At 37.3% G+C, this 25,417-nt stretch overlaps 1 protein-coding gene across 4 annotated transcripts in view; it reads left to right on the top strand.

Moving 5' to 3' along the window:
- The window catches only part of RNGTT (RNA guanylyltransferase and 5'-phosphatase), a 291,658-nt gene that overhangs the window by 53,902 nt on the left and 212,339 nt on the right, over window positions 1-25,417 (top strand). For all 4 annotated transcript variants that reach the window (XM_053913627.2, XM_053913626.2, XM_045188557.2 and 1 more), the window contains exon 9: window positions 23,864-23,999. In XM_053913627.2, coding sequence (XP_053769602.1) covers window positions 23,864-23,999 — 136 coding nt within the window. The remainder of the gene's footprint in view (window positions 1-23,863; window positions 24,000-25,417) is intronic.

The raw sequence follows: 25,417 nt of genomic DNA, 5'->3' as shown, positions 1-25,417 counted from the left end.
ATTTCCCATTTTCGGTTACAATACATGGACTATTATGTGAACCTCTTTTGGCACTTAGTAAAACCTTTTATTGGAAGTAGATTATATTGATATTAACATTCAGTCAGTCTAGCCAACAGTGTAAAAGTTGCATAATATAAAATGTGAAAACTAGAAGATCATGATGGGAACTAACTTGTGTTCTTGTTTGGTCTTCTTTTTCACTCTTTGCTTCTTTTATGATAGTTAGCATTAAAACAAGAATGTTTCTGTAGCTGAGAAGAGAGGAAAATCTATAGCTTATGACTTTGTACAGGTGCAATTAGTGAAAGCTCCCTTTTTCATATATTTAAAAAAAATTTCTTTTACTTATTTTGACTTCTGTTGTTTGGCTTCTCTATTTCCTTCCTTCCTTCCTTCCTTCCTCCCTTCCTCCCTTCCTCCCTTCCTCCCTTCCTCCCTTCCTCTGTCCCTCCCTCTCTTCTCTATTTCCTATTTTCTTTTGCAGTTTGAGTTTTAAGGGTGGTTAGAGGTTACTTAATCCAACAGTTTTCATAATTTAACATGTCTACCGATCACCTGGCATCTTGTTAAAATGTAAATTCTGGTCCATTAAGTTTGGGGTGAGTCCCAGGATTCTTCATATTCTTTTTAACAAGTTCCCAGGTTATACAAATGCTACTTGTCAGCACCTTTTCTACTTTGTAAGTAGCAAAAATCTACTCCATTTTCTCAGAAGGAAGGTATCAAAGATAGATTAAGTTTGTTCAATAATCTATGCCTAATTAGCAATTTTGGGTTTTATTTATTTATTTATGAAAAGATTTATTTATTTTTAGAGAGAGGTGAAGGGAAAGAAAAAGAGAGGGAGAGAAACATCAGTGTGTAGTTGCCTATCATATGCCTCCAACTGGAGATGTGGTCCACAACCCAGGCATGTGCCCTGACTGGGAATCGAACCGACGACCCTTTGTTTTGCAGGCTAGCAGTCTATCCACTGAGCCATACTAGCCAGGGCTGGGCTTTTATGTTTTTAGTATGGCAAAAAATTAGTATTTGTCACAATAAGGAAATATTTAAAAATGAAGAGAAACCTCTCCCCTACTTAAATGGTAACTCATTTATTTAAACAACTTTATTTAATTTGAATCTTTAAGAACAAGGACAACAGTGTGGAATTGTGGGGGTGAGGGGAAGGGTTAGATGGAGGTGGAAGAGGATATGGGGTAAATGTTAATGGAAGAAGTACAATTAAAAAATAATGCAAGGGACATAAAGGAAAGAAGAAACAAGTGGGACTTCATTAAAATAAAAAGCTTTTGCACAGCTAAAGAAAACATCAGCAAAATGAAAAGGGAACCAACCGTTTGGGAGAACATACTTGCTAAGGATACCTTGGACAAGGGCCTGATCTCCAGAATATATAAAGAACTCACACGACTCCACTCCAGGAAGACAAACAATCCAATTAAAAAATGGGCAAAGCACCTGAACAGACACTTCTCCAAGGAGGACATACAGAGGGCCAGAGACATATGAAAGGATGCTCAGCATCACTAGCCATCAGAGAGATGCAAATTAAAACCACAATGAGATACCACTTCACACCAGTCAGAATGGCCATCATAAACAAATCAACAAACGACAAGTGCTAGCGAGGTTGTAGAGAAAAGGGAACTCTAGTACACTGTTGGTGGGAATGCAGACTAGTACAGCCACTGTGGAAAACACTATGGAATTTTCTCAGAGAACTGAAAATAGAACTGCCTTTTGACCCAGCAATTCCATTGCTGGGATTATACCCTAAGAATCCTGAAACACTAGTTCAAAAGAACCTAGGCACCCCAATGTTCATAGCACAATTTACAATAACCAAGTGCTGGAAGCAACCTGGGTGCCCATCAGTAAATTAATGGATCAAAAAACTGTGGTACATTTACACAATGGAATACTACACAGCAGAAAGAAAGAGGGAGCTCCTACCCTTTGTGACAGCATGGATGGATCTGGAGAGCATTATGCTAAGTGAAATAAGCCAGGCGGTGAAAGACAAATACCATAAGATCTCACCTATAAGGAAACCTAATCAACAAAACAAACAAGCAAGCAAAATAGAAGCAGAGACACTAAAATAAAGAACAACTGACAGTAAACAGAGGGTAGGGGCAGGAGGATAATGGAGGAAAGAAAGGGAAAGGTCATCAAGGAACATGTGTAAAGGACCCACAGGCTAAGCCGAAGTGAAGTAGGTTTGAGGGTGGGAGGTAGGGGTGGGTAGGGTTGGGGAAAGTGGTAGGGGAAAATGGAGAGAACTGCACTTGGAGAACAATAAAAAAATAAAAATAAAATTTAAAAAATAGAAAAAAATAATGTTAAGATTTTCTCATCTAACCTTACCACTTTTCAGGCTTTGAAGAAATTGATTTATTAAACTATGTTTGTATCCAATTATTGATTTAGAATGTATTTTTTGGACTTTAGGTGACCATTAAGAAGCAAATTCAAATGAGCTTAGAAGTTATTAAAATATCTATATTATATTCAATCTAGTTTTTGAGGTAGAAACTTCTTTATGTTTTATTTATGTCTAGTGACTATTAATGCGTATTTTCACTTACCAACTGGAGGAGGTAATATAACCAGATAGTGCCTGTATGAATACTTTTGATTGCCACTTGTATTTGAGTCTAGTTGGTTTTTCTTGCCCCTAAGGCTCTGTTAAGATTGTTGTAGGGCTGGAGGTGGGATAGACAGGTGTGTGTGTTTGTGTATATATGTGCATATACTACTTGAGTAAAGTGGGAGTACATAAGAACCCTTTAAGATTTCTATAATTCTCTAATTCTTTGTAGACTGGTGGAAAGGAGGAGGGAGCATACTCTAGCCTATAGAAGTGGTAGTCAGCAAGATGCATGTTGCTGGTAGCAAATACATACAGTCCTGACTTGACAGTTCTTTTCATTAGTTGAAAGGTATGCTTTGGTATTCTACCTTGCATTTCCCCAAAACTTTGTTAATTAATTGATTTTATAAACTTGTACATAGGGGCCTGGTTGGTGTGGCTCAGTGGATTGAGTGCTGGCAAGTGACCAAAGGGTGACTGGTTTGATTCCCAGTCAAGGCACATTCCTGGGTTGCAAGCCAGGTCCCCAGTAGGTGGTGCATGAGACACAACCACAAATTGATGTTTCTTTCCCTCTCTCCCTCCCTTCCCTTTTGTCTAAAAATAAATAAAATCTTTAAAGAAAACCTTCTGCACGGGAAGGGATTTTATCAGTCAACTCTTATTGTTACGATGTAGGGAAATATGTACCTATATAGAGTTAATTATAATTTTATTTAATTTACACTGTTACTAATTTTTATTTTAATAAGCTAGATTGTGGGACAAAAACATGATAATTTGCCATTGTATATAGTAGCTCCTGCAGTTATCACGTATTTATATGTACCGCTGTTTGTAAACCTTAAGAAGCTGTTCCAGTACATTGGAATATTTTAGGCTCAAGTTTGTTTTTTATCTTTCTAGTGTTTAGAAAACAATTGCCTAGACAGATTGAGAGAACCACCTGATTCAAGTTCTTGTATGTGAGTTCTCTGTTTTGAGTTATCACTCATTCGAGTAGTGCAGCTTTTGATTTTACAAAATTTCCTCTGGTTGCACCTATTCATGGAAAAATGAATGAACTATTTAATGCAGTTGTCTGCCTTTTACTATGTAAATATGCTTATAAGCTTGAGTTTGTGGGCTGTCGGCAACCTTTACAGGGAATTAAACCTATGGTTTATTTTTCTACATTTTAGAATTTCTGTGTTTACCTGTCTAACTCTCTTCTCTGTTCAGAAGGGATATTCTCTTCTGCCTATTGTTTTTTTTTAATTATTTTATTGTTCTTCAGTTACACTTGTCTGCATTTTCTCCCCACCCCTCCACCCCACCCCAGCCAAACCCACCTCCCTCCCCTGCTTCCACCCTCCCCCTTGATTTTGTCCATGTGTCCTTTATAGTAGTTACTAAAAACCCTTCTCCCCACTATCCCTTCCCCCCTCCCCTCTGGCTATTGTAAGATTGTTTTTAACTTCAATGTCTCTGGTTATATTTTGTTTCCTTTTTTCTTCTGTTGATTATATTCCAGTTAAAGGTGAGATCACATGGTATTTGTCCCTCACCACCTGGGTTATTTCACTGCATAATGCTCTCCAGTTCCATCCATGCAGTTGCAAAGGGTATAAAACTCCTTCTTTCTCTCTGCTGTGTAGAATTCCATTGTGTAAATGTACCATAGTTTTTTGATCCACTCATTTGCCGATGGGCACTTAGGTTGCTTCCAGTACGTGGCTATTGTAAATTGTGCTGCTATGAACATTGGGGTGCATAGGTTCTTTTGGATTGGTGTTTCAGGGCTCTTAGGGTATAATCCCAGCAGCGGAATTGCTGGGTCAAAGGGCAGTTCCATTTTTAGTTTTCTGAGGAAATTCCATACTGTTTTCCACAGTGGCCTCACCAGTCTGCATTCCCACCAGCAGTGCACTAGGGTTCCCTTTTGTCCACATCCTCTCCAACATTTGTTTGTGGATTTGTTTATGTTGGCCACTCTGACTGGTGTGAGATGGTACCTTATTGTGGTTTTAATTTCCATCTCTCTGATGGCTAGTGATGCTGAGCATCTTTTCATATGTCTCTGGGCCCTCTGTATGTCTTCCTTGGAGAAGTGTCTGTTCAAGTCCTTTGCCCATTTTTTCAGTTGGGTTGTTTGTCTTCCTGGAGTGCAGTCGTGTGAGTTCTTTATGTATTTTGGAGATCAGGCCCTTGTCTGAGGTATCATTGGCAAATATGTTTTCCCATACTGTTGGTTCTCTTTTCATTTTAATGCTGTTTTCTTTAGCTGTGCAGAAGCTTTTTATTTTGATGAGGTCCCATTTGTTTATTCTTTCCTTTATATCTCTTGCTTTAGGGGACCTGTCTGTGAGGATGTTGGTGTGTGGAATGCCTGAGATTTTCCTGCCAATATTTTCCACTAGGACTTTCATGGTGTTGCGACTTATATTTAAGTCTTTTATCCACCTTGAATTTATTTTTGTGTATGGTCGAAGTTGGCGATCAGGTTTCATTTTGTTGCATGTAGCTGTGCAGATCTCCCAACACCATTTGTTGAAGAGGCTATTGTTGCTCCATTTTGTGCTTCTGCCTCCTTTGTCAAATATTAATTGACTGTAGAGACTTGGGTTTATTTCTGGGCTCTCTGTTCTGTTCCATTGGTCTATGTGCCTGTTTTTATGCCAGTACCAGGCTGTTTTGATGACAGTGGCCTTGTAATACAGTTTGATATCAGGTATTGTCATCCCTCCTGCTTTGTTCTTCTTTCTCAAAATTCCTGTAGCTATTCGGGGTCATTTATGGTTTCATATAAATTTCTGAAATGTTTGTTCTATATCTGTGAAATATGTCCTTGGTACTCTAATAGGGATTGCATTGGATCTATAAATCACTTTGGGTAGTATGGCCATTTTGATGATGTGAATTCTTCCAATCCATGAGCATGGTGCATGCTTCCATTTGTTTGTGTCTTCCTTAATTTCTTTCTCCAGTGTTGTGTAGTTTTCTGTGTACAGGCCTTTTACCTCCTTGGTTAGGTTTATTCCTAGGTACTTTATTTTTCTTGTTGCTATATCAAATGGGATTTTTTCCCCTGATTTCTGTTTCTGATTTTTCATTGTTGGTGTACAAGAATGCTTTTGATTTCTGAGTATTGACTTTGTATCCAGCTGTTTTGCCATATTCATTTATTAGGTCGAATAGTTTTTTGGTGGAGTCTATAGGATTTTCCATGTACACTATCATGTCATCTGCAAACAATGACAGTTTTCTTTCCTCCTTTCCAATTTGGATGCCTTTTATTTCTTTTTCTTGTCTGATTGCTGTGGCTAGGACTTCCAATACTATGTTGAACAGGAGTGGTGAGAGAGGGCATCCTTGTCTTGTTCCTGATCTTAGTGGAAAAGCTCTAAGTTTTTGTCCATTGAGTATGGTGTTAGCTGTAGGTCTCTTAATATACGGCCTTTATTATGTTGAGGAATGCTCGCTGTATTCCCACTTTGCTGAGTGTTTTTATCATAAATGGGTGCTGTACCTTATCCAATGTTTTTTCCACATGTATTGATACGATCATATGATTTTTGTGTTTCATTTTGTTTATATGGTGTATTATGTTTATTGATTTGCGAATATTGTACCATCCTTGCATCCCTGGGATGAATCCCACTTGATCATGGTATATGATATTTTTAATGTGTTGCTGGATAAGGCTTGCCAATATTTTGTTAAGGATTTTAACTTCAATGTTCATCAGTTATATTGGCCTGAAGTTTTATTTCTTTGTTATGTCTTTATCTGGTTTTGGGATTAAGATGATGCTGGGTTCATGAAGAGAATTTGGGAATCTTCCTCCTTCTTGATTTTTTTGTAATAATCTGTGCATGATGGGGGTTAGCTCTCCCTTAAATGCTCTGTAGAATTCTCTTGTGAAACCATCTGTTCCAGGGCTTTTGTGTGTTGAAAGCTTTTTGATTACTGTTTCAATTTCATCAGGTGTTATTGATCTGTTCAGGTTTTCTGCTTCTTTATTAAGTTTTGGAAGATTATCTTTTTCTAGAAATTTGTCCATTTCACCTAGTTTTTGAAATTTTTTAGCATACAGTTTTTCGTAGTAATTTCTTATAATCCTTTGTATTTCTGTGGTATCAGTTGTAATCTCTCCTCTTTCATTTCTAATTCTATTTGGGTCTTGTCTGTTTTTTTCTTGATGAGCCTGCTTAAAGGCTTGTCGATTTTGTTTATCTTTTCAAAGAACCAGTTCATTGATCCTTAGAAGAATTGTGCTTTTAGTCTCTATGTCATTTAACTCTGCTCTGATCTTGGTTATTTCCTTCCTTCTACTTGCTCTGGGTTGTCTTTGTTGTTGTTCTTTGAGTTGTTGTAGGCGTAGGGTTAGTTTGTTTGTTTGAAATGTTTATATCTTTTTCAGGTAGGCCTGTATTGCTATGAACTTCCCTCTCAGGACTGCCTTTGCTGTGTCCCATAGGTTTTGGATTGTTGTGACTTCATTTTTGTTTGTTTCCAGAAACTTTTTGATTTCTTCCCAAATCTCATTCTTGACCCATTCATTGTTTAATAGCATGCTGTTCAATCTCTATGTTTTTGAGTTTTTTGGGTTTTTTTTTCCTTGAGATTTGTTTCTAGTTTCAGTTCCTTGTGGTTGGAGAAAATGCTTGATATGATTTCAATTTTCTTGAATTTGTTGTGGCTTGTTTTATGTGCTATCATGTGGTCTATCTTTGAAAATGTTCCATGTGCATTTGAAAAGAATGTGTACTTTGCTTCTTTGGGATGAAAAGCTCTATATATATCAGTTAAGTCCATTTCATCTAGGGTATTGTTCAATGCCACAATATCTTTGTTGATATTTTGTTTGGAAGATATGTCCATTCTGACAGTGGGGTGTTAAAATCTCCTAGTATAATTGTGTTGCTGTCAATATCTTTCTTGAAGTCCTCCAAGATTTTCTTTATGTATTTGGGTGCTCCTATGTAGGGTGCATATATATTTACAATGTTTATGTCTTCTTGATGGATTCTTCCTTTGAGTATTATGAAGTGACCTTCTGGGTCTTTCTTTATGGCCCTTTTTTTTGAAGTCTATTTGGTCTGATACGAGTATTGCTACCCCTGCTTTTCTTTTCCTGTCCATTTGCTTGGAAAATTTGTTTCCAGCCCTTCAGTTTCAGTCTTTGTAGGTCTTTTGTCCTGAGTTGGGTCTCTTGTAGGCAGCATATGTGTGGGTCATGCTTTCTTATCTGTTCAGCTCTTCCATGTCTTTTGATTGGAGCATTTGTACCTTTTACATTTAAGGTTATTATTGATAGGTACATATTTATTGCCATTTTTTTGTACCTGTGTTCCTCTCTGTCTCTCTCTTTTCCTTCCTTTCCTTTTAGCATCTCTTACAGAGCTGACTTGGTGGAGGTATATTCTTTTAGACTTCTTTGGTCTGGGAAACTTCTTATTTGGCCTTTTATCTAGATTGAGAGCCTTGCTGGGTAAAGTAGTCTTGGTTACAGGCCTCTGGTTCTCATTACTTGGAATATTTTTTTGCCATTCTCTTCTGGCTTGGAGTGTTTCCATTGAGAAGTGAACTCCTAACCTTATTGGGGCTCCCTTGTATGTTACTTCCTGTTTCTCCCTTGCTGACTTTAAGATTCTCTCTTTGTCTTGGAATTTTGCCATTTTAATTATGATGTGTTAACCTGGGCCTCTTTGCATTCCTCTTGATTGGGACTCGCTGTGTTTTCTGGATTTGTGTGACTTTTTCTCTCATCAAATTAGGGAAATTTTCCATCATTACTTTTTCAAACAGGTTTTCTATCCCTTGCTCTTCTTCTTCTCCTTCTGATATCCCTATTATACGGGTATTATTACAGTTCATGGTGTCCTGCATTTCCCTTAACCCCTCTTTTTTTCTTTCTGAGCCTCTTTTCCTTTTCTTGCCCATTCTGGGTGTTTTTTTCTACCTTGTCCTCCAGCTCGCTGATTCGATCCTCTGCTTCATCGAGCCTTTTGATTCCTTCTACTGTGTTCTTCAGTTCAGAAATTGTATTCTTCATTTCCTCTTGGCCCTTGTTGATAGTTTCTATTTTCTTTTTCATGTTGATATAGTTTACAGTGAGTTCATTGTAGTTTCCCTGTAGTTTTTGGTAATTCTCTTTGAGCTCATTAAGCTTCCTTATAACCAATGCTTTGAACTCAGTATCTGATAGTTGACTTGCCTCTTTTTCGTTCAGCATTTTTTCTGAGACTTCCCCCTTTTGTTTGGGTATTGTTTCTTTGTCTTCCCATTGTTTGTGAGACTCTTCCTGTTAGCCTCTGCTTCTTAAATTGCTATGTTCTGGCCCCCTGGGTTTATGGTGTAAACTTCTGTGGTAGAATACCTGTGAGATTCAGTGGTACAGTCTCCTTGATCTCTCAAGCTCACTGATCTTGGGCTGTGGTTTATATTGGCTCTGTGTATGTCTTTGGCTTTTGGTCGTTGCTGGGTCTTTCTTTGGTGGTTCCTTCCCACCAGCTGCTTATATGAGGGTCAGTCTGTCCCCTACCTCTTGTTTTCTGTTGTGCCGGTGTGGGCCAGTTGTGTTGGAGCTGGTTCTTCTGTGTATACAAGGTTTTGAGGCTTTTCTCTTGCTCATGTTCAGTTGTTTGTTCTGAGTAATTTCTCCACTATTTAGTTGTATTTCCAGATAGATCCTGGGTTGAGTTAGTGTGACTTCCACTGTCTCCTTCACCTTCTTCTGTTCTCAGCTTTTGGTGGTTCTTTGTTGGTGGGTTTCCTCTTCTAGGAGCTATCCTGGTGTTCACAGCTTGTACCTACTCTTTTTTGTGATAGGTTGTAGGGAAGGTGAAATGGTTTAAGACAGCAGGAGTGTATTCTATGATATTTAAAGTACCAGCCGTTAGAGAAGAGATAGGAGATCGTATGGACGTATATAGTGTTAACCGTGATATTTCACCCACGTAGCCACTTTTTAGAAAGGGTGGAAAGAAGATAAGACTCTTCTTGCAGGGGAAAAAGATTGTGAGTTGGGTCTAGAAAGCTGTGAATTTGTGGGAGGTCAGATTATGAGGTAAAGTGATAGTAAAGGGCAGAAAATAGGTGTAATGTGTGAGAGAATAGAGTTAACCACACCAGTAATAAAGTTCCAGAAACAGTGAAGAGGGCTGAGATCTTGGAGGGCTTCTGTGTAGAATTTACAAATGTATGGAACAGCTATTATTTACAATAGTAATGGAGCAACAATCATATGACAGAATCTATGTGATCTGGACAAGTAGAATAGGGAGTATAGGTCTTAGAGTAGTGTGCTAATGGAACACAAGTGAAGTGAAAGACAGTTAATTAACAAGACACTATGAAAGAGAGAACAAGGGGAACCCAGTCAGATAATACAAATTAACCAGTCAAGTGAAGAAGACTAAACAGAAAGAAGAGGAATGCAGAAATACTAATAAAGTGAGTGATGTAAGAATAATGAAAAAAATAATAGTAGAAATATACAATAACTTGCAAGTTCTCTGGAGTAGCAAAGTGAAATTTGTTTTACTGTCTCAGCTGTTGGGATGCCCCCTTTTTTGGTCCAACTCTGGTCTTTTCACAGTTCCAGGTTTTATTGTCTCACTTGTGGTGATTAAAAAAAAAAAGATGGAAGGAAGAAGAGATATAAAGGGAGAGAAAGAAGGAGTAGAACAAGAAAGAAGGAAGGAGAGGAAAAAGGTGTTAAAAGAAAGAAAAAAAATAATTACTTGAAAAAAACCCCAAAACCTGCTGGCTTCAAACTGGCCAAGCCAGTTTTGTTGGCCTTTTTTGGCTGCAGCCAACTCAGGGGTCCTAGCCCAGTTCTTCGCTGTCCCTGACCAGCACTCGGGGCAGTCTCAGGTCCACCTCTCCAGTGGCCCGGGACCCACCGGTCAGGCACACTCGCTGTCCTCAGGGCTATGGGTGCTTGCACGGGACCTTCCGTGGTGTACACTCTCCCCGGTGCCTGTGGTCTCAGGTCCTGCTGAGGTGTGCACTCTCCCTCGTGCTTAGGATGTGGGTTTGATGTCCCCCACACCCCTGCAGGAGCGGTGGACAGCTGGGTAGAGAGGAGACTGGAGCTGCTTCTGCGGGAGAATTCCCCAAACTGCCCCCGAGGATCTTTTTTTTTTTTTTTTTTTTGAGAAAATCCTCCTGCTCAGTCCTGCTGCTCTGTACAAGGAAGGGCCCGTCCTCTCGCACAGCCCACCTCTGCAGCTAGACTGGGGACTGTCGGGGTCAGGGCCCCACATGGCCCAACTCTCACCTCTCCCCAGCCGGCACCCACAGTCTCCGTGGGTTTACTACTTCGTCCTTATTCCCCTCCCTGCGACTTCAAGCAACCAGGTCTCTCTCAGTGCTGCTCAAGCCCGTTTGGCAGGGGAGGGAGCCGTTAACTTGGCTCTCTTCTGGGAGTCCTGCAGCAGGCCCGGCAGGCGAGGGCCTGGGACTGCAGTTACCCTGGTCCCAGGGACCTTATTGTTGTGAAGCAGTCCTGTTACTGTCTGGTTTTTCAGTGTCCTCTACACTTTTTGGTCTCCTATCTTCATATATGCTGGGGTACTGTTGGCTGTTCGCTTTGTTCCTCAGTAGATCGGCTAGGTGTTTCCCTGTGTGCAGGGGAAGTGGACTCTGCTCCCGCCTATCTTGCTGCCATCTTGAGAATCTGCCTATTGGGTTCTTAAACTAGTCCTTTCTGTCTTACACAGGGTTTGTTTTTATCAATAACTTCAACTCTTCTGGATTGGGTAAAGTAGTTGTAGTATTAATAATAATGATATTCAGTCATAATTAAGTAATTACTTTGTGCCTTAGACATAATATGATAATAATAGCTGATGTTTTGCTCCCATGGCCAGGCACTGTTCTGTACCCTTCAATATATTAACTCATTCTTTTTAAATTTTTTTGTTAAAATATACATAACATACAATTTACACTCTTAACCATTTTTAAGTATATAGTTCAGTGGTATTAAATACATTCATAATGTTTGCAAACATTATCATCATTCATCTCCAGAATGCTTTTCTTGTCAAAAACTGTAACTATAAATATTCAACAATAATTTTCCATTCTGTGTCTCTGATATTATACTACTTTAGGTACCTCATAAAAGTGTAATCATGGAGCAATTGTCTTTTTGGGACTGGCTTATTTCGTATGTTCACAAGGTTCATTTATACTGTAGTATATGTTAGAACTTTCTTCCCTTTTTAAGGATGAATAATATTCCATTGTGTATATGTACCACATTTTATTTATTCATTTATTTTTCAGTGGACACCTGGGTTGCTTTCATACTTTAGTTATTATGAATAATGCTTCTATGAACATGGGTGTACTCATTTAATTCGTAAAACCACCTTAGGAGATGGAGACATTTGAGGAGAAACTGATCTTAGAGAAGGGAAGTGATTTGTACAAGATCAGCAGCTAGGAAGAACCAGTCCGGGATGCCTGTTTTGACTGCCACAGTAGACTCCCAGTGTCTTTCTGTGCTGGCGCCTTCTGTTTTGCCTACAGGTGTCTTCACTGCTATTTACTATATCTTAATACACAATTAATGGTATGTAATGCAAATAACTTTAATACTAATGTGGGCAAATGAACTTAGAGTATTATTATTTTTCAGTGTTTGTTGCATTTTAGCTATAAATCAGCTCAATTACAAAGTAAAGTTGAAACTCAAATTGGATTTTCAGGCTCCTGCTTGCTCCCTGGATGCTTCTCTTCTACCAGAGGCAATTGTTTGTTGTACATAAGAGATTTAGAAATTTTGAAAACTTGGAGTGATAGATGGATTTGACTTAGACATGTTATTTGGTGTATGAGAGATTTTATGGAGGGAGTTTTGAGTAAGAGTTTGAAGATATGTATTTTAGGACCAGATTGTGTAGTAGTGCAGGTACTACACTCAGATACATAGGCTTAGCAAGAAGCATGCACAAATTTCTGAGCAGTGGAGGATGGGAAATTGAAAAAGTTGTAATTCTGAAGTTGAAGTATATATATATTAGGAGTTGGACAGTTAGGATCATTTTGTAATTTGAGATTTTTGGCTTCAATTTGCCAGCTTGTTTCTTAAGGGTCTAGATAAAAATATGATTGAGTCTTATATTACAGGCTCTGGAACTGGAATTTTCTTCTCAAAGCCCATTATGATAGCATTGGTACCATTGACACTTCATGTAAACAAAGTAAGCAAATTAAATTGTTTTCTTTTTTTAATTGTGTGGTTGAGAACAAATTTGCTCTATATCTATATACAATGATCATCTGTATTACATATCATTAATTCCATGGAGTGGGAAGGATGTAGAAACTGACAGTGGCCCCTACAACTTGCCAAACTCTTTTTATAGTGTTGATATTTAGGCTTTGCACAAGACTCTTTAAGCCTTGCTGGCTGATGGGGGTTCTTGAAACAGAATCATCTGTGCTTTGAAAATTATCAATTCTGTTAAAAGGAATAAGCGCACATGATATTTTAAGGAGAAGGCTTGGATAATTTGTAATTTTTTTAAGTGGTAGATATTCCTAGGTCTCCAAGATTTACTTGTGATAAGTTACCTAAATTGAAATAAAAGATGGTTTTGACTGATGATTTTTCCATAGACATAGTTTACCAAGTACCAACCTTAAACAAAACTTAGATGAACAGAGCATAGTAGAAATTTGCTGTATAAACAACATAAAATAAAGATGACTATGCTTAGTTTGGCAAATTATCCAAACCTAAATGTTGGCAAATTGTCCAATTGTTCAGTGGCATGCTTTTTGCCCTGCTGATTAATGTACAATTAACATTTTAAGATCAAAGTTTGGTTAGACAAATTTAACAATTAAATTGGCGGGAAGTGAATGGGCTTGGCAATTTAAAATTAAATAATACACGATGTCTGTTTAATTGCTTCTGTATGTATGTAAGTGATCATAAAATAGAATGAAGCTGTGGGCTTAAAGTGAATTTAAGGCCGTGAAAATTAATCACATCTTCAAGACTTTAAATTGTTTTGATATGAGGATTAAAAACTACCTGTTGGAATGTTCATAATATCGAATGAAAATTTTGATTGTTTGTGATGAGGAGAGTATATTAGAATTGTGTCTTCATTTCAGTGATTGTTAACATCAGCATTAAAAATTTAAAAATCACTTCTTGGCCTTTTGGCTAAGATCAAGTGTGAAAGTTTTAAAAGGTTAGGAGGGGTGTATATGTTCTCAATTTGTTAATATAAAAATAAGAATGAACTTAATGTGAATTCTTTGAATTTCTGGGAAAATGAAATAAAGCTGTACTTCAAATAAATTTTTTCAAGGGTTGAAATGAAATTTGTGTCAGATAAACAGACAATAGCTATTTGAAAGAAAAGGTTATGTGTAGGATTACATTATTTGATCATCAAATATTGATTCTTTTGTGGAAGTGATGCAAACAATGATGTTTAAAGTTATCTGAAGTTTTTTCCTGAAATTCAGAAAAAACTGAATTTTTTTTGAAAGGTTGTGTTTAGGTTGTGTTTCCATAGAAATCCATTCTGCACGGTGGGTAGGATCACAATCTAGCCTGTTAAGCTTACTTAATTCCTGAGGTAGCTAAATTACTGTGTATGTCTGATGTGAAAAATTATAAAATGTATTGTTCTAACACTGGTAACTAAACAAACTATAATTGTAACAAATGTAAGAAGTTTATAAAAAACATTATTTTCACTAGTTAAAAATCTCTATTAGGGAAAACATTTGATTTTATAAGATAAAGAAGAGATAGATGGAGAGCATTATGGAGATTGTGAAGGGGACTCAGGCACTAATAATTGATTTTGTTGAGATAAATTTAAAAAATCTAGGACTTTTAATTTTGCTTGATACAGATGTTTCACTCGCTAGCCTTGATTAAAGTTTTCTAAGGCTCATTAATGGAACTAAGTGAGGTAAGAAGAAGGAATTTTTTTATTTAAAAAATTGTAAAACATACGTAATTTTTTGAGTTGAAATAATTGGAAAAAATAGTTTAAAGAGGACATTGCTATACTCTCCAGAAGAGATTACCTGGGATAAAATTTACTGAGCAGTGGACTAATGAGAGAAAAAGGCACAGTGTGCATAAGCCCCCATAGGGAAGGAAGAAAGCTGGAGTTTGGCAAGTCAGCAGTGCTTGTAGAGCTTTTAGAATAAGGTGTGGTGTGACAGGTGTTGGTGGGTGGGGGCAGAGTCTGACCAACTGGCCTTATGTCAGGAAGGTTTATAAATGTATCTGGGAAGTGGCTCTAAACTGTGGATTTTCTTGGTAAGACATTTCAGTACACCTGAATTTATTTTGGAATCTCTCTCTACAAACTTGAGAATTAGGTTTCAGGGAGTTGTGTGCCAATTCTGTTGGGAGTAGAAATGAGAGGAAATGTATCTGGTATAGAAATAGTGAGGTTTGGTAGTGAATTCTTATGAGAGAAAAGAAACAAAGGGAAAGTAAACTCTGGACTCAACATATGGGAAATAGATGGCATGTCTCTTAGCATACAGCTATATTATGTAAAGAGCTAGTATCATGTAACCCTTGGTATTGAGGATGTTTTGGGGAACATAGTAACAGTGGAGTTATGTCAGAGGCACATTTAACTTACTTGAATTAAGCTGTATGTGGTGGGCAAAAAGAAAAAAACCCAGCATGTCCATTAGCATTATTACATTGATTTTAAGTAGTAGAAAGCAACTTTGGCTAATTTAAGCAAAGGAATAAATTGTTAGGCTCTCAGGAGAACCAGTCTCAGAAAATGGATAGGAATCAAGTGAAACCCGGCAACAAGGACCAGAGTCAAGGTCAGGCAAAGGAATACTCTGAGTAGGAAGCTACCGTTGACACTTGCTGGTAATGCCTCTGTTATTTCTTGGATTAATTTTTCAGTTATTTTTGTTTGTCTCTTTCACTCACTCAAAAGTTTTGAGAAGCATTTGATTGTCTGACTTAGATCCTGAGCTTGCTTCCAACTTGCAAGTTGACAGGGATAGAGAAAATGTGGACCTTTTGGTTTCCAATGTGATAATGAAATTATCCATATCCACTTCAAAGCATGGTGCCTGTTATTTTTCGAAAGCTGAACTGAGCTATTACTTCTCCCTCCTTAAATGCTTCATGGCTTAGTAAGTAAAATGCCCCCAGCTCCTCGTGCCAGAAGTGTGGAAGTCATCCTTGATTTCTCCTATTCCCTCAGCCCCATATCTAATCAATAGCACATTGTCCTGTCAGTCTGCCTCTTAAATGTCTTGAATTTATCCACTGTTAATTTATACTGTTGCCACTTTAGTCCCATTTGGTGTACTATATGAGCCTCATAATTTCCCTGGCTTACAGATTGGTTCCTACCCTATGTGGGTGTGAACTTTTAAAAATGGAGGTCAGATTATGCTGTTAGTTTGCTGACAACCTTTCAGTGGTCTGCTCATTATTTACCTACTATTTCTCAGCTCCAGTCTACTCTTTAAATTGTGATGGGGGACTAGAACTTTGCAAACTACAGTTCTATTAACTCCCATGCCTGCTTGCTTTTTGTTGGGTTTTACCATTAGGGCACTGGAAGGAATTTAGAAGGGTGAGAGAAGGGACTTCTCTTGTTTCTAGTTTCTTTATATCCAGCAGCCAAGTACAACTATCACTTCATTCTTTAGCTTCTTTTGGCATTACCAACACCAGCCTTGCTGCTCCCTCTCAGAGGTACCAGTTTCTGGGCGGTGCATCCTGGGTAGATAGAGTACCACTTGCATAATTTCTAACCCCGTGGGTTGTGTTCCCTAAGTGGTTTGAGTCCCCTCCCTTCTGAGCCTCCTGCGTAGAGATTTGACTTGAGTTTCATGTCTTCTTTCCTTAGAGATTTGGTCATCCAGCTCCATGGACCTTCCTCACCCTCTTACAGGCATGATGTCCTTCCTCCAAGCTCCTAGCTTCTGATAATACGCCTCTTCCCCTTTGTCCCTCCAGCCCTTCAGTTGGTAGTGCTTCCTGCAGTTAATCTTGTAATTATCTTAACCTCTCCCCACCTTTTTTTTTTTTTTACCTTTTCTGCTTTCCCATATCTGTGTAATTAGTTTTCCTGTATTAAATCTCCATTATGGTTTCTGTTTGTCTTCTTCAAGGGGTTTTCCATTTTCTAGGATAATATAAAAGTTTTTATTGCTAAGTTCTTATCTACTTCTCTAGTCTCAAACCATGCCATTTCCCTTCTCTTTATGCTTCAGTATTCTGAATTTTTAAAAATTGCCAGAACATGCACATTCTGATTCTCTCTGCACCTGGTGAGAAGATTGTGTACCAAGCACTGGTTTTCATTGACATCCTCTCCCCTCTCCTTCCCCCTCTGATTACCCTGTTCCTCACAATGGTTGCTTGGCTAACTCTTGCATAATGCAGCTCTGTACTGTAGAGGTAATAGAGATAGGCTGTTGTCGAGGTTTTAGTATCAACTTTACTATTTTGCCAGCATTATGACCTTGCGAAGTTACTTAATGTGTATCAGTTTCCTTTTCTGGAAAATGGGGATAATAATTTTACCTACATAGTAAGCTCACTGGTAAGGCTTAAATGAATTAGTATACAGTAATGGTTCAGTACCGAGTCATTGTTCAGTAAGGGACAACAACCTGCTGTTATCATTAGCCATGTGAGAGTCCCTCTGGGATGCCTTTCCCTATCTTCAGCCTGGAACCAGTTCTACCTTCTGTGTGCTCCTGTAATACCTTCTGCTTTACCTTTTCAGTACTTACTGTGCTTGGGATTATTATTTAATGTTTTGTTTTCCTGCTGTGGGTATAAATTACATGAATTTACATGGTGAGGCCGTGCTGTTCACAATTATATCCCTAGCATCTAGCACTGTGCCTGATACCTGGTTGGCCCTTAAGTAAATATTTTTTAAAAAGTGATTGATTATAACCATTTTCAAAGAAAAACCATAGTACGTTTGATAGGAATTACTACAAATGAATACAGATAGTGGTGAAATGAATCAATTTAAATGATCAACTTTTCTATTTTTATTGCCCGCTAAAAAGCTCTAGTATGGACACTATATAATAGGAGGAGAGAAATACCTGATAATTTTGAAGCTGTTGTGGTGTGATGAACAGATTTAGCATCCCATCTTCTTTTATTGCCAGATTATAAAAGGAAATGTTTATTGCATTTCTAGATAGATATATGTATATATATTTTTTCTTCTGTAACTTTAATTTCTCCCTTCCCCTTCTCCAGGGCTTGTAAAAGCAATTTGCCCCTCTTTATAAAATTTCAGAAATACAAAAAAAATGAAGAAGGCAAATATTGGTAATTCCAGATAGAGATGACAATTCTTAACATTTTGGTGTAGGCTTTTCCTTCTGTCTTTACTGTATATACAAAATTTTATCTCTGTACCCCCTGTACAGAGATAAAACGTACTCTTTTTGGTTTTTAAGTTGCTTTTTCTTCATTTAATATACTATGAATCTGTTTCTATGTTAATAACATATTTATCATTATTTAAAAATGCTTGAATAGTATGCTCTTACATGGATATGCAGTATTTATTTAACTGATCTGCTGAGGGATGGACATTTGAGGTTTCGTTTTTCACTTTTACAAAATGCTGTGATGAACATCCTTATACATGTAGCTTTGTGTAACAAGTATTGGTTGAGTGCCTTTTGTATGTATTTAAATAGACTGTGCAAGGCACTTGGTCTGCGGAAAAGAACAAAATTGATATGATCTCTGCTTTCATAGAGTGTAAGATAAACTCCTAGAAACTTAATTGATGGTGAAGTCTGGTCTGAATTGGTAATAAAATTAAATTGTAAGATGTTTAAATTCTGTTTTACTCCCAGACTACCGGTATTAGGAATGTGAATTAGGACTTGAGATACTATTAGTTGCCAATATTTTAAAGTAATTTTTCTCTTCTTTAATTATGTACTTTTCTGAGTTTTCTAAATTTCATTAATGTATATTTGATGGTCTTACTTGATTAGCTATCTCATATCTCAGTGGTTGTCCTAAAAGATTGTTTCTAGTAAACCTGGAAAACTAGCATTTAAAGTATAGCAGTTTATAAATTTCTGTAATTTATATAGCTTCTTGGTGTATATTCTTTAATATAAAAAGTGAATCAACATTTTCTAATTCAGTGAAACCTCTATTGAATTACTTTTTGTCTTTCAGTGAGAATGGATATAACACAAACAACTTAGTAATTATGAATATTAAATTTGCAATTGAGGTAATTTCCTATTTAATAGGAAGTTATATTACTCTCCTGAAGGTATAGTTAATTATATACTAAACCAGCATCTGACAGTATGTGGTATCGTTGCCTCCTTTTAAAGGACCTGGTTGTTGTTAGAGACTTTGGAATGATGTGGAAATATTTCCACTTTATCACATAACAAAAGAACACATGATTTGGAAAGACTGGAATTCTTTCCAGTCTTTCAAATTAAATATCATATTCCAGAAGCTTTTGTTCCAAAGCCTGAAAATGTTTATGTGCAGAAGAACCCCAAAATACTAGCTGTGAAGTAATTTCTATACTATTTCTGTAGATGTAAGCAGTGTTTCCCATGAGCAGTCCTTTGTAGTGAATTCTATCTTCTAAAGCCTTTTCTTTCTTGGCCTTCTACTCTGTTTATGTGTAAGTGTATATGTACAGTATTATCTTCTTTTAAAGATTATTTATTTTTTATTTTCAGAGAGAGGGGAAGGGAGCGGGAAAGAGATGGAGAGAAACATCAATGTGTGGTTGCCTCTTGTGTGCCACCTACTGGGGACCTGGCCTGCAACCCAGGCATGTGCTCTGACTGGGAATTGAACCACCATTCCTTTGGTTCTCAGGCCGGTGCTCAATCCACTGAGCCACACCAGCCAGGGCATATATATAGTATTTTCTTTTAATAGATATTCCACTTGAAGTCAAAAGAAGGGTCTGATATATACATATATGTCAAATGAGTGTTTTAAAATATGAATAGAAAAATAAACACTTATGACTGGGAAAGCAAATCTACCAGCACCATGGGATTTAATGTGTATTATTTTGAACATTATATTTAATGATGAGCTTCTGGGTACCCTGTGAAAAGGGAAATATAATCTCTGTCATCATCATATGATCAGTAGAGACAAACCATTTCTTTTTCTGAATTCTGAAGTTTATTAGCATAAGTCAGCTTTCCTCAGATTGTGAATATAGAATACTTACTCTGCTAAATATTAACATATTAGGATTGAGTTTAGTAAGAAATGGGCTAAATAAGATAAACAGACATTATAGGTTTTTTCATAACCTTAAATATTCCTAATATGTATCTTTGCTTTCTTAAAGAAAGATAAAGTATTTCTCTAATTTATTTTACTATGACATGCTTTTTAAAGTACATATTAAGCTTTGCAAAATGCTGGTGTAGGTCCTTAAACGACACGATGGATTGTGTCTTCAGTACCATTTTTGCAGAAGATACCACAATTGCTTTTTATTTGACCTTTCCTTATGCTGACTTAAATTCTTTTGAAACACAATCCAGGGCAAGGCTGATTTCTTCCAAGAAGCCAACATTCTCCCTATCCACCAGAAATTGCTGTTTTTGAAAACCATGTGCAGGAGGGCTTTGGGAACTAAGTATTCCTGTTATCTGTCAGCCTACAGGCCTGGAAGTTGGTCTAGGAGTCTCTCAGATGCACACTTAGTTCAGAATGAGGCTGATTTTACCTTTCCTAAGTGAAATCTGAGTCTCCATAATCCAGATCTAGGAGGGCTATAGCTGTTTCACCATGCAGCAAGGTCCGGAGTTCTCCATCTCCTCCCCAGGGGCCTGCTGGAGTGAATTATTTTGAAATCATTCGTAACAGGTTGCTTCCAATCCAGTCTAAAAGTCTAGCCCCTTTGGTCTCCTTGCTTCTCTTCACTGTTGTCTCATACTTCTTTTACAGTAATCAGCTCTCCTATTTTTCCTCACCTTGCCTAAACCTATCCCTTTGCTTTTTAGAATACTTGTTCATAGGATACAAATTATCCTTTGTTATGTTAGGTGTACTATGTTAGCTACCTTCTCTTCATTTAATGTTTCTTCTATTCCTTGGCCTTAACTTGATTCAGCTCCATCTTTTAGTTATTACTTCTTTTTTTTCTGACACAACTGGTAGGTAGGAGGTTGGACAGACCTGTCAGCATCCTTCTCCTTTTCAGTGGTACATCCAGACTCTTATTCTTCTATTCTTTTGTTTAACTACAAACAAAAACAACTTAAAATTATTCTGTTCCTTTGAAGCCCATGCCTTTTAACTTACTAATTTCTTGCCATCAGTTTTCTCTCATTCTTTGAATAGTTTGGTACCTGGATATGGTCTCCATTTTTATCCCAAATCCATTATGTATTTGGTAGCATTGCCTGTCAGTCTGTAATTTCCTGAAGTTGAACTCACCTGGGGCTTATTATTATATATGGTATGAAATAGAGCTTCATTCTTGATCATCCACTGATGGGAAATATTGATCATAACTTGCCCCTTTGAAGAATGATACATTCTAAAGTACATAAATTCCCCCATACATTGGTTGGCTTAAAGAAGATAAGGGCCAATAGAAATTTTCATGAGCTTGACTTTAAAAATATTTTTTTTAAATGTATTTTATTAATTATGCTATTACACTTGTCCCAATCTTCCCCACTTTGCCCCCCTCCACCCAGTACTCCCCATTTCTTCTGTCATTCTCCGCTCCCCTCCTCTCTGCCCCCCCAGCCCCAGTTCATGTCCATGGGTCGTGCATATCAGTTATTTGGGCCGTGCATATAACTCCATTTCCTATACTGTTCTTTACATACCCCTATTCTGTACCTACCAATTTGTGCTTCTTAATCCCTGCACTTTTCCCCCTATTCTCCCCATTTCCCCCCCAATTGATAATCCTCCAAATGATCTCCATATCTATGATTCTGTTTCTGTTCTGCTTGTATGCTTAGTTGCTTTTTAGATTCATTTGTTGATAGTTGTGACTTTATTGCCATTTTAATGTTCATGGTTTTGATCTTCTTTTTCTTAGATAAGTCCGTTTAACATTTCATATAATATTGGCTTGGTGACGATGAACTCCTTTATCTTAACCTTGTCTGGGAAGCACTTTATCTGCCCTTCAATTCTAAATGATAGCTTTGCTGGATAGAGTAATGTAGATTGTAGGTCCTTGCTTTTCATTACTTTGAATAGTTCTTTCCAGTCCCTTCTAGGCTGCAAAGTTTCTCTTGAGAAATTAGCTGACAGCCTTATGGGAATTCCTTTGTAAGTAACTGTGCTTTTCTTTTGCTGCTTCTAAGATTCTGTCTTCATTTTTAACCTTTGGTGTTTTAATTATCATGTGTCGTGGTATGGTTCTCTTTGTGTCCATCTTGTTTGAGGCTCTCTGCCTCCTGGACTTGTATGTTTATTTCCGTCACCAAATTAGGGAAGTTTTCTTTCATCATTTTTTCAATTTCTTGCCCTTTCTGTTCTCCTCCTGGCACCCTGTATGTTCCACATCATTGATTTGATTCTCAGCTTCATGCACTCTACTGTTGGTTCCCTATAAATTTTTCTTTATTTCACTTACTGCAAGGTTCATTTCTGCCTGGGTCTTTTTTATTTTGTTGAAGTGCCCAATGAGTTCCTTGAGCATCCTAATAACCATTGTTTTGAATTCTGCATCTCATAGATTGCTTATCTCTATTTTGTATAGTTCTTTTTCTGGAGTTTTGTTCTGTTCTTTCATTTGGGCCGTATTTCTTTGTCTCCTCATTTTGGCAGCTTCCCTGTGTTTGTTTCTGTGTATTAGGTAGAGCTGCTTTGACTCCCTGTCTTAGTAGGGTAGCCTGTTGGAGAAAAGTGCACAGGTAAGTTGGATGGAGGAGAGCCTTAGGTAATAGCCAGGGTAGGGCAACCCATGTGAACCACATTGATAGAGTGTCCAATATGGTGTTGCCACTCTGTGGCTTTGTGTGGGGGAGAGCTCAGAAAGGGGACAGTCCAACTGCCTGGCCTCTGGAGTTTTGTCCAGGAGGAAGCTGTCCCCTGGCACTCGACTTGATCCTAGACACTTCAATTTCTCCTTGTATACCACTGGTGCTGTTATAGCGGCTGCCCCCACTGCTGGAGTCCAGAGGGAGTATCTGAGTAAATCCTAAATCCATTATGGGCCCTTTAAGAAGAGACTCCTGAGAATCCTGCCGTTTCTTCCACTGCCCCAACTGCCACTGATTTTTACAACCAGAAGTTATGGGAACTTACCTTCTGGGCACTGAGACCTGGTCTGGGTGGTTTGATGTGGGGCTAGGATACCTTGCTCCTGAGGTATCCCTCCCAATTTTTATCCACAACCTGGTGTGTGGGGGACCACCCATCCGTATCTCCCAGCCTTTCCTTGTCTCTCTAATCCTCCTACGCGTCTGGATGAATGTGACTTTTTTAATTCCTTGGTTGTCAAACTTCCATACATCTTGATTTTCTGATGATTATGGGTGATACTTGTTTTGTAGTCTAGTTGTAATTTTTCTGTAGTTGTGTGCAGAGGCAAGCTCTGTTTACTTACGCCTGCATCTAGAGCAGAGTATTCTATTTTATTTTTTTTTAAACTTATTTTTTTCCATCACCATTTATTCCCTATACCCTCTTCCAACTACCCAACAGCTGTCCTGCCTGGAGTTTAAAAATATTTTAATTTGACAGTAATAAATAAGAATTATACCTGAAATGGTGATATCTAGCAATGTTGTAATTTTGATTCAGGGAGAGAGGCTGTTTTGCTAACTGTAGTGTGGTTGAAAGAGCATTGGGTAGTTTGAAGTCTGGTCATTCGCAAATTACTTTCTTTTTTTGTACTATAAATGGGAGAGTGTAATACATAAAATACAATTAATTGCATATACGTGTGTTCTGTAAACTTTGATGTTTGAGATATAATAAAAATTAGAGAACTATTCTCTCCTAAGATGGGTCATAAAGTTTCTCTTCAACATTGTGTTGTCTCCATAAAAAGCTTTGATTTCTCTTTACCCTGTGTTTTTTATAGGAAACATTTTTTTTTAGAAAAGAGAACATTTGTTATTTGTGATACTTTAATCTGAATGATAGGGGCTGGGAAGGAATCTAGTGAACGTTATTCCATACAGCTATTCTAAGTCTGAGAAAAAACAACTTTAATATTTCTTTTGATCCTATTCCTGAATTATGCTGTTAATATTGCCTTTTTAATGTTTTATTTACAGATACATGATGTTGATTGATGGCACAAATGAAGTTTTTATGATTGATAGAGATAATTCAGTGTTTCATGTTTCAAATCTGGAATTCCCATTTCGTAAAGATCTCCGTATACATTTGTCAAATACTCTCTTAGATGGGGTAAGTCATATTTCATCCTTTAAAAAAAATTTAACATTGCTACTTTTCTTTCTGTTGGAATAAAAGTGTGTTTTTATTAATGAACTAGTAAATTTAGACTCACATCTAGTTTTTTAAAGTTATTTTAAATTGAGGTATAACTGGCATATCCAGAATTAGATCTGCCCTGGTTGGTGTGTCTCAGTGGACTGAACATCAGCCTGTGAACTGAGATGTTGCAGATATGATTCCCATTCAGGGCGTACATGTGTTGTCAATCGATGTTTCTTTCCCTCTCTTTCTCCCTTCCTTCCCCTCTCTTAATAAATAAATAAAATCTTTTTTAAAAAAGAGTTGAATCTACTTTTATTAGGATGTTAAATTCCATTTATCTTTTATTTGCATTACTGTCACTAGATCATTGTCTGGGGTATGAGTATAAGTAAACAAGGTTAACTTTTGATTTTTTTTTGTTCTTTGTGATTGAAAAAAATTCTTGTTGGAAAAGGCTGATTTTATTTTATTGTTTTACTTGTCAGTTGAATTTTAATTATGTGATACAGCATAGTACATTTTCCCTGTCTCTTTAGCTGTGTAGACTAATAGTTGCTTTAAGAGACTCAATAGATCAATGCCTTTTATTTTTAATGATTTATCCACATAGTATGGATTCACTCATTTAGCAAATGTTTAGATTTTATTTTTTTAGAGAGCTGAAGGAAGGGAGAAAAAGAGGAAGAGAAACATCAATATATGGCTGCCTCTTGCACACCCTCCACTGGGAACCTGGCCTACAACCCAGGCATGTGCCCTAGACTGGGAATTGAACCAGTGACCTTTTGGTTCGCAGGCCAGTGCTCAATCCACTGAGCTACACCAGCAGGCAAGACTCATGCCATTTAAAGCAACCACCGTACTTTAACGTTTTAATTTGGAAAGGTGATAAGAATTTTCCCATTTCAGAAAATCTGTCTTTAGTAATCATAAAATTACTTGATTAAAAATGTTTTAACTTTCTTTTATGCAAATAGCTTTCTTGTATCCAGTTTTCAAAATAGTGATTCATTGTAAATAAATATTAAAATAATATAAAATATTACAAAAAACCTGGTAAAAATTACCTGAACTTCTATCTTTGGAGTAACTTCTGTTACCATTTTGATGAACATTATTTCAGACTTTTCTCTGTGCTACTGTGTTCAATCTTATGTCTGTTCTTGAGGAATATAATATATTCATAGTAGTAACAGCAACTCACAGTATAGATTCTTAAACAGAATGTGTATCAGAGTTTTGAGGGGAGTTGGGACTCCATCTAGTCCCAGTAAATTCTGAATAATTGTGGTACCTCTCCCCTTGTTGGAAATGAGTGCTCTGCTTAAATATGTACACACATGGACAATTACATAATTTTGCACAAAAGGAATCAAACTTTGCAT

The sequence above is a fragment of the Desmodus rotundus genome, chromosome 11, assembly GCF_022682495.2.
Source record: "Desmodus rotundus isolate HL8 chromosome 11, HLdesRot8A.1, whole genome shotgun sequence".
NCBI lineage: Eukaryota > Metazoa > Chordata > Mammalia > Chiroptera > Phyllostomidae > Desmodus > Desmodus rotundus.
Note: the sequence above shows the minus strand (reverse complement) of the source record. Positions and strands in the feature narration are given on the sequence as shown.